This window comes from Cebus imitator, unplaced genomic scaffold (genome assembly GCF_001604975.1).
Source record: "Cebus imitator isolate Cc_AM_T3 unplaced genomic scaffold, Cebus_imitator-1.0 Scaffold241, whole genome shotgun sequence".
Lineage (NCBI taxonomy): Eukaryota > Metazoa > Chordata > Mammalia > Primates > Cebidae > Cebus > Cebus imitator.
Window position 1 is genome coordinate 496,835 of NW_016107556.1, and position 9,733 is coordinate 506,567.

A 9,733-nucleotide genomic window follows, 5' to 3' on the forward strand; every position below is an offset into this window, starting at 1 on the left:
TGCTTCAATTTTGGTAGCCAAAATAGAGCTGATGTGCCGGGTGGCCCCATCCCTTGCCCTGCCTTTAGGTCCTTTGTATGGAGTGTCACTTATTGAAAAAAAGGGGGCATTGAAAGTACTCCCATCAGAGAGGTGTTGTGAGGATGTGCAGCAGATATTAAGAAGTCAATAATTGTGAGGCAAGTAACAACCTAACTTTGAGACTTCGGTGCAGCAGGCAAACTGACTCCTGCTGTGTGCATGTTGGGTCCCTGCCCATAAAGCTAAGACAGGAAGTCAAACAGAGGAGAGGTCGACCGCTGATTTATTGGAGACACCACTGGAGGACGGGAGGCCAGGGCTGCCACTATCAGCTGTCACAGAAAGGGGTGGGCGTGCACTGGACAGGAAGATCCTCGAGCCCCTTGAAAGCTCCCATCCCTCAAGGCAGGTGGGGGCCAGTCACCTTGGCACTTCCAGCCCCCAGCTGCCTCCCAGGCCAGCTACGGCAGAGCAGAGCAGTGGAAGAGGTCTCAGACCAAATGTGCAGGGCTCAGGCACCAGCCGCTGAAGCCTCAGTGGTCACTTCCTTCCTCAGGCCTTTCCCTAGGAGCAGTGGCACGGGCTGGGGACTAGGTGGGACTGCAGTCCCTAGCCTGTGCCACTGCTTTTAGGGGAAGGCCTGAGGAAAGAGGTGGCCATGGCCTGGCCTGACCCATAGTTGGTGGATGTGCAGGAGTATGGGAGGGAGAAGGAGGGCTCTCAGGAAAGGAAAGGCAGCAACTGGGAGCAGACAATGAGGGCGTAGGACAGTTCCCAGGATGGGGCAGGGCTGGCGAAGAGGTGGGCCACGGCCACGTTGGGGTTGCCCTGAGCAGGCTCAAACCACTTCTGGAGACACCTCCCGCTGTTCCGTCGCTCAGGGCTGGCCTTGAAGGAATTGCTCCAAGTCTTCTCACACAGGTCAGCTGGGGTGGGGAAGTAATGGGAGAAAGGGAGGCACTGGGCCCCTTTGGGGCAGCGGTTCTTCCCTGCAGGAGATGGAGGAGGGACAGCTTACCTCCTACTCCCTCATCCCTAGCCTTTGCATTTACCCCCTTGTGGGGGCCACCAAGGAGCCTGCTCCCCCCACCCAAGGCCTTGTCAGCACCACTCACCCTGACTCCAGTCCCAGCCGCCACGCCAGTTGGATTTGCAGGTGTAAGATGTGCGACAGTCTTCCCACCACTCCCCACAGTCCTCCTGGCACAGCGGTGCGTTCACAACTCGCTCTCCCTGCCCACTTGGGGCCGCCTGCATGTAGTCATAGCGGAGATCCGAACATTAATAGCAGAGAAGTGAAGATGACTAATAGCTACAGTGGTATTTGTGCCAGGCACCATGTGTACATCATCTTTTATACAGTCTCTAAGTACTATTTTACAAATAATACCAATGAGGCTAAGAGATTTAATAGTTTGTCCTGGGCTGTACGGCTGGTAGGTACGGAACATGAGACTGAAACTTGGGCCCATCTAACTCCACCAAGCTTCCCTTGGTAATAGCCCCTCATTCCACTGTTGTCGGAACAGCCTCCCCCATGTGGTTCTCCAGCAGGGGCCTCTGGCTCTGCTCTTGTCCGCAGGGAGATAATACCTGCTGTTCTTACTAGCATCTTGGAGGCTTCAGCACAAGACTGGATGAAAGCGCTGGCTGTTAGCATAATAACATGGCATTGCACAGATCTGCCTCCTACCTCCCACCCCAGGCTACCCACTGGCCGGATCCAGGGCCCCAGGTTTGGGGAGCACTCATAGAAGCAGATGGCCTGGATGAAGTGCTTCCGACAGCCAGGCATCAGCAGTCCACAGTGAAACAGGCTGAAGTTGTAGAGTGGAGACACATCTAGGTGGGCTTCCCAGCTTGTCCTGAATGTGCAGCAGGCATTGTCCTTCCAGGGGATGCACTGAAGCCGGAGGAAGAAACAAAAGGCCCAGGCATAAGGGGCAAGGATCACTGAGTGTCTAGGGACAAAGGGCGGTGGAATGAAATTGTCCCTTAGGAGAAGGCCTGAGCAGGTGGGATGCCTTTAGCTGGTAAGCCCCTACGTAAGAGGAACCCTGATAATCTCTCGATATTTACCCAGAAAGCAGAGGCGCCTGCACACTGACTTTCTTCCTCAGGCTGCTGCAGCCCTCTAGGAACACAGCTTCTAGGCTCTCAGCTCCTGAGAGGCAGCAGAAGCATTTCAGGGCAAAACAGGTAGAAGAGCCTCAGCAAGACGCAGGGGAATCTGGGGTTGCATGCCAGCTGTGTTCTTCCCCCCACATCCCTGGCAATTGCCTTTAGGAACTTGGGGAGGGGTCACTTAAGTCATATGCTTCCCCAGGATGTGTTGGCAGGAAGGCTTGTTTCATCCATGCTGGTCAGCAATGGACCTCTGGGATCACCATCTGCCCCTGCTTTCCCAGTGGCTGGAGCAGTCAGAAATGGGAACTTTGAATCACTTGGCACTATGGTTTCAAAAAGGCATAGGCTATTTCCATCTAGCTGCTTGTGCTCAAATCCCAACCCCAGGAACCAAATGATCAGGGTTGATGAGGTCCAGAGACTACCTTGGCATTTATTTCCCTTCCCTGACCTTCCCTGTCCCGTCTGCAGGTCTGGCCTCTGTACCTCATCGTAGAGCTTGTCTTCTGGGCCAGGCCTTCCCTTGTGGTGTTTGGCATCCATGCAGGTGTTGAGCAGTTCGTCCCCAGGCCAGGTGGGCATGATTGTCCACAGCTCTAGCAGGAGCGGCCACCACCATGCCATGGCCTGTTGCAGAGACACCCATGCTGCACACTCCATGGAAAGGATACCCCACTCTACCCCCTCCATCACAGCAGGCACTGAAAAAGTAGGATTGGCTTCAATCTTCCTCAAGTGACTGCAACACTCTGGCTGTTCCTAGGACCTTCTGTTGGAGGCAGCATCATGGAAAGTTAGGGCAGGTGAATAATCCTTGGAGGCCTGACATAGTAGAGCCTTGCTGGCCCAGTAGAGCCAGGGGCATGCCCAGGCTTAAGTCAGACAGGAGGAACCTTCCACACTCAAAGCCTGATCCCCACCACAGGAGTGAGGAGGATGGTCCTTCCTTTGGTGTTCCTTGAGTACTGTATTTTCAACTCTGTTCTGGGTAGTGGTGGTAATGGGAGGTAGAGGGAAGAGAGACAAAACACAGCAAAAGGCAGAGGGGTCCTGGGCCTCAAGCTCCCAACCTCTTAGGAAACAGGACCCCTCAGTTTGGTGACCCAGGAGCCCATGGCTCCCCCAGCCCCCTAGGTCTGGCATGAGCCTGATCTGGACCCATCATGGTGAAATTGGAAACTTCTAGCCTACCCTGAGCTAAGAGCCTCAAACATCCTGGGGAGGAAGAGCCCAGCCCCCTCTTCAGAGCCCATCCTCAAGTCTAAATCTAAGGCTATTTCTCACCAGAGCACCAGTTTCACACTCAGCCATGGCCTCAAATAGTTTTAAAGAGTCAGGTCTGTTAGCTAAAAGGAGGAAAGATGCTGCCCCTTCCAGCACTCGCTTCACACTCACTTTCAAGGCAGGAGTCTCCAGGTGCTCCTGCTCCCTCCTACCCCGAGACTGTGAGGCTGAGGAGTTCCATGTCCCGCCCACTTATTACCCAGCCTGGTTTCTACTAGGCTCAGGTGTAGGAGCAGAACTCCACGTGGCTCCCATTAAATAGCATCTGTCTCACCCAGCTCTGCAGGCCTCCTGTGGGTTCTGACGGAGCGTGCTTCCTCAGAGAAACAGAGACCCCCTCGGAGGCAAGATCTGGGCTCTTCAATAAGTTGCTGGGTTGAGCTCTCAGCTCTGCTACTCACTGGCTGGCTGCCCTGGAGAAAATGACTCAAACTCTGTAAGTTTCCCCCTCTGTAAAGGAAGTTTTTATTATGGGATTGGGAAAAATGAAGAGAAAGTTCATGGAAAAAGAAAAATGCTTGGCATTGTGCCTGGGACAGAGGAAGTCTTATGATTTTATTGTTTATTCTTTATCTTATCTTTTTATATTTATCTTTTATCGTTTGTCCTCTGAAGACGCTCTCTGCACCGCCCTCCTATGTTCTGTTCTCTAGCTCTACCTGCCCCTTCACTGTTAGCCAAGCATCAGCTCAGTCACCTGGTGGCTTTTCTGACAGTGTCCTTGCACAGCCTGCAGGAGCGAGGGTCCCTGCTGGAGAGCAGATCCAGCAGGCAGGATGCAGAGACAAAGTGTGGCTTTGGAGACCCAATAATTTAAACATATGAACAAAGCCAAGAAAGTCCCTGCATAACCCACCAAACAGCCTCCCTTAGCACACAGGAATCGCTGTCCTGTGAAATATTCTACAAGTGTTCTCAGCAGTGATAATATTTGCAAGACTATACTTTTCGGCTAAGGAGAGACTGGAAACTTGGATAGGAATCTTGGGAGAGTTCCAAAGATGATAAAAATGCTGGAAAAGGAGTATATTTCTTTGTTTTTATAATATGTTCTCTCTCTGAAAGAGAAGTAGCTGAAATCACTGAAGTTTTACTGATGCTAAGGAAATGAAAACACTGAAAGCATTTTTTAATGGAATAGAATAAACTGCATTCTGTGGTGTTCAGTTACACAATTGATGTGTGAAACATACTCATGCTGAAAGATGGCATTCTCCACACCTGGGTAATCATAGCCACTGAATGCTGAGCACAAACAAGGGCCCAGGCACGAGGTTGGTGCTGTCTACAGGGTCTGATGTCTGAAAAAGTCCACCAGTGTGAACACCCTCCTTGATTTAGCTGTGGGGAAACTGAGGCTCAGTGGCGCGTCGCAGAGCTGAGTTATAAACTCAGGTATACCCAACTCCCTATCTAATGCTTAAGGACCAGGTGAGGGGGAAACCTCCAGGACCAAAAGAGAAGATACGGTCCGGGTCGCAGGTGAAGTCTGCTTTTTTTTTTTAAGTTAAATGCTATAATGCAGTTGTGCATGCATTGTGAGGTGTGTATTGGCTTTATTCTAGGACAGTGATGCTTCAACCCAGCCTCCCATGTCCCCACCTTAAGCAGAGCCTGGAGCCTCCTCTCGAGGGTCAGATACCACATGGCAACAGCCCCTCTATAGCCTGACAGGGGGAGAAGCAGTCTCTCGTGTTCTGTTCAGTTCCTCATGAATATACAGGAAGCTCCAAGTCTTGACAAGGTAAGAGATTTGGGGTTTAAAATGGCTGTGGAGGTGCCAGAGCCAAGAATCCAGACATGATTATTGAAATGGAAATAGGTCCTCTGGTAGCCATACTTCATAGGGAGGGAAGAAGGACGAAGGGCGACTTGCTAACGATCTCCAGGACAAAGCTGTAGGAAATGAGCTAAAATTGCAGCCAGCACAGATGCAGGTGGAGGGAGGGAGGGAGGAATTACCCAGCGATCAAGGCTGCCTTTCAGAGAACCATCAGGCTGACCAGCATCTACTCTCGGCAGACACAGCTTGCAACCCTTGAGCAAAGCTCATTTTTGCCTTATTGTGACTGAGTCTTCCAGAGAAATCTGTTTTCCGACTGAAAGGAGATAAATCAAAGCTAACTGTAGATGAAGCCATTTGAAGCAGCTGATTCAAATCAATTTTTTTTCCTAAAACAACACAACGCACACATACAGCAAAACAGAACACTTAAATTTCCAAAAGAAGAGGTACAGCAGACTTCAGAGGGCTCCGAGGGAGGACGAGGAGGGCAGGGCAGTGGGTGAAGCAACCCAGCTGTAGCTCTGGATTGGGGCCACTGGGGATGCTGGGCAGTGATGACTTCCCTCCCCTCTCCCATCCTGAGGTCATCCCAGGGCCTGAAGCCCACTGAGTTCGAGAACAGGCTATGAAAGTGAAGAACTAGAGCCAAGAATCTCCTGGTGAGAATCTGATGTCAGAGGCCAGCTGGAGGAGACTTCAGTGATTCAGAGTTCTTAGTGGGTCTCATGAATTCTCACCCAAAACCCTATTGACCATCCTGATCTAAACTCTTGTCTGGTTTCTGGGTAGGGCAAGTAAACAGGGATATTAATTTATCCTTCCCTCTATGTCTATCCCACCGCCAGAGCTGTTGATTTAACTTTCTAAATCTCTCTTGAATTCACGTCCCTTACTTACTGTCTGGACCATGATCAGCTCTTTCCTTAACTACTGCAACAACCTCCAAATTAGCTCTCCCATCGTTTTCCAAAGCTTTAACTATGTAGCAGCAATAATGATGTGATTTCTCAGTATTTTTTTAAAAATTTGTATACATTTAAGGGGTACAAGTGCAGCTTGGTTACATGGATATATTGCATAGTGATGAAGTCTGCGCTTTTAGTGTACCCATTACCCGAGTGATGTACATTGTACTCATTATATAATTTCTCATACCTCACCCCCTCCTGCCCTTCGGAATCTCTAATGTCTGTTATTCCATGCTCCATGTCCATGTGTACACATTATTCAAACTAGCTTCCACTTTTAAGTGAGAAAATGCAGTATTTGACTTTTTGTTTGAGTTGTTTTACTTAAGATAGTGGCTTCAGTTCCATCCATGTTACTGCAAAAAACAGGATTTCATTCTTTTGTATGGATGAATAGTGTTTCATTGTATATTACCATTTTTACTTTATCCATTCATCTGTTAATGGACACTTAGGTTGATTTACTATTGTAAACATAAGAATGCAGGTACATTTTTTCATATAATTATTTCTTTTATCAGTATTTTAATTATGAAAGTCTTCAAACATAAAGTTGAGATAATTTTATAGTGAACTCTCTCTCATATGCCCACCACTTAGATTTCACCATTACCATTTTATTATATTTTCTTTATTACATATTTAGCCAACTATCCTTTTCTCCATCGAGGTATCAGTCTTACTATTTTTTATGCATTTCAAAGTTAATTGCAGATATCAGCAAACTGATGTCTTACTAAGTAATTCAAACATGCGTATCATTAACCAGTGTTCAACATTTGTTTGCAGTCTTGTTTTTCAGAATGATCTTTTAAAAATGTAAGGACAGTTATGATACTCCCATGTTTAAAACCTTTTTAGGCCTTAAGGTAAGTCCCAGGTCCTTAACATGGCACACCAGCCCTTTTAACTGTGGTTTTAATTTACTTTTCAATCTTAATCTGTTGTCCTTGCTCTCACTGGTGCTCTGGGCACTCCTGAGGCCTGACAGCCTGTCATTGCACTGCCCCTTGCAGGGGCCCCTCTTCCAGGGCTGTTCTGCCATAGCTCGCCCTCTGTGTCTAGGGATACCTACTCCTCAATTTTCAGACCTGACGACTCCCCGTCAGGGAAGCTTGCATGGCTGTCATGGGCTGCTGAGATGTCTCTTGGAGCTTATGCTTGCTGCAGCCATTGCACATACCTCCTGCCTTGGAAATGAATTCCTGCAGACGGGCTCAACCTTGCCTCTCTTTGGTAAGCAGCTCCAGGAAGACAGAATGTTCACAGGGTCAAACATAGTCCCTGGCCCAGAGTGCATACTCCGCAATTTGTTGAGTAAATGAGGACAGATACCTGAGTAGAATAAAACTGCATTTTTTTTTTTTTTTTTGAAACAGAGTCTTGCTCTGTCACCCCAGCTGGCTCACTGCAACCTCCGCCTCCTGGGTTCAAGCGATTCTCCTGCTTCACCCTCCCCAGTAGCTGGGATTACAGGTGTGCACCACCATGCCCAGCTAATTTTTTATATTTTTAGTAGAGACGGGATTTCACCATGTTGGCCAGGCTGGTCTCAAACTCCTGACCTCAAGTGATCCACCTGCCTCAGCCTCCCAAAGTGCTGGGATTACAGGCGTGAGCCACCGTGCCTGGCCCAAACTGTAGTTCTTAAAAACAGTTTTAACTCAGACACTTCTCCAGTTTAATCTGACCTATTCTGTCTCTTTCCCACCTCTCTTCCTTCCTGCTGCTGACTGTATCAGAGAGTGTTAATAACTAGCAACTAAGGTTTGTGTGCAGTTTTACAATATGTAGTTGTTCTTGATACATTTTTAATCCACCCAGCATCTCTTCATGGAATATTAATTCAGACACTTCCCTAGTTTAACCTGACCTATCCCATCTCTCCCTTTCCCCTCCCTTCTTTGCTTTCCTCCCTCCCTTTCTTCTCCTTTATCATGTGCTCACCTATCCTTCTCTCCAACTTAAGGTGACCCCTCCCTTCTCTCTCCTCCAACTCCCCATCCTTCTTCCCATCTCTTCCCTCTTTTCTCTTTCTCTTCTTCCTCCCTTCCCTCCCCTCTCCTCTCTTCCTTCCTATCTTGTCTTTCTTTGCCTTCCCTCCTCTGTTCTTCCTCCTTCTAGTTTATAATGACCTCTCCTCTCAGCCTTTGCTCCCCACCCCTCCCCTCCCTGCCTTTCCTCTTCCAGTTTTCTTCCTTACTCCCAGATTTTCCAACCAGAGCCTCTTCAGTTTCTGATAATTTCTGTGAGATTTCAGAGTGTTAATGCTGGGGCCTCTCATCACCACTTGAAGAAGGCTGCTTTTTAGGTCTAATCACCAGAAGGGAAATGAGTGCGAAGCTCATCAACTGTTGAAGAGAGTCCAAGTAAGGGGAAAACAGAGAGCAAAACACCATCGTTCTGTGGATAAGGAATTAACTGAAAATTACTGACAAGGGAGAAAGCTATGGCACAAAGACAAATGTCACTCCTTATTTTCCTTCTCAGGCTGATGGCTCCCTTGCTCTTCATCACACTCATAATTATGTCACATTGTCACATTCAAAACAGGCTGCTGCTGGGTATATCAGAGACCATTAATAGCTAGTAACTAAGGTTTGCATGCAGTTTTACAATATGTAACTGTTCTCCATACATTGTCTTTTGTTAATGGCATCTTGCTTCATTGCCTAGGCTGGAGTGCAATGGCACGATCTCGGCTTACTGCAACCTCTGTCTCCCAGGTTCAAGCAATTCTCCTGCCTCAGCCTCCTCAGTAACTGGGATTACAGGCACATGACACCATGCCTGGATAATTTTTGTATTTTTAGTAGAGACACGGTTTCACCATGTTGGCCAGGCTGGTCTTGAACTCCTGACCTCAAGTGATCCGCCCGCCTTGGCCTCCCAAAGTGCTGGGAGGCATAAGCCGCCATGCCCATCCTCTTAATACGTTTTCAGTCCACCCAACATCACTTCCTGGAACTGCCTTGGACCCTAAGTTCTACCACAACTACCAAACTCTTTTCTTCCTAGCCATGTTTTCTGTAAAACCTGTGTATGTTCATGATGGTTCCTCTGTGTCACCTCATGTTCATTATCCCTCCCTGCTGCCTGGCTCCACCACTGTTCCCTGGAATCTACTCTTACCGCATTTTGTAGGAGCCTCTAAACTATTCAATCAAGTGAGCAAGGTCCATCTGTATCCTTCCTGACCCCTCAGCTGCCTTTGACCAAAGCACTCAGTGTCCCTGGCCTTCTTGAAACTCTCCTCTTCCTGGATTCTCAGGGCTTTCCTCCTACATCTCAAATAGTTCCTTGTTGGTCTCTTTGATAGGTTCCATTTCCTCCATCTGCCCTTTAAGTGCTTTTGGGGCTCTGTTCTTGGGCCTCTTCTTAGGGTACACTGTCTCTCTGGGCAGCCCCACCCTCAACATGGCTTCAGTGATGATCTATATGTGGGTACTCTTAAATCTCTCTCTCCAGTCCCGATCTGTAGAATTACATACCTACATACTTCCAATGGTATTGGATTTGAATTTCTCACAGGCATCATACACTTAAC

At 48.3% G+C, this 9,733-nt stretch overlaps 1 protein-coding gene across 2 annotated transcripts; it reads right to left on the reverse strand.

The window, feature by feature from the left end:
- Nucleotides 1-223: 223 nt before the first annotated feature.
- On the reverse strand, nucleotides 224-3,867 carry IZUMO1R (IZUMO1 receptor, JUNO). Of its 2 annotated transcripts, none has more exons than XM_017498441.2 (5): nucleotides 3,707-3,867; nucleotides 2,635-2,775; nucleotides 1,715-1,924; nucleotides 1,137-1,272; nucleotides 224-1,010 (listed from the first exon to the last, which is right to left on the reverse strand). In XM_017498441.2, the coding sequence occupies exons 2-5, from the start codon at nucleotides 2,770-2,772 to the stop codon at nucleotides 742-744; spliced, it is 753 nt and encodes a 250-aa protein (XP_017353930.2). In that variant the 5' UTR covers nucleotides 2,773-2,775; nucleotides 3,707-3,867; the 3' UTR covers nucleotides 224-741. The 2 variants fall into 2 exon arrangements, with proteins under 2 accessions (XP_017353930.2, XP_037583764.1); XM_037727836.1 differs by having other exon boundaries at nucleotides 3,544-3,867.
- Nucleotides 3,868-9,733: the final 5,866 nt, after the last annotated feature.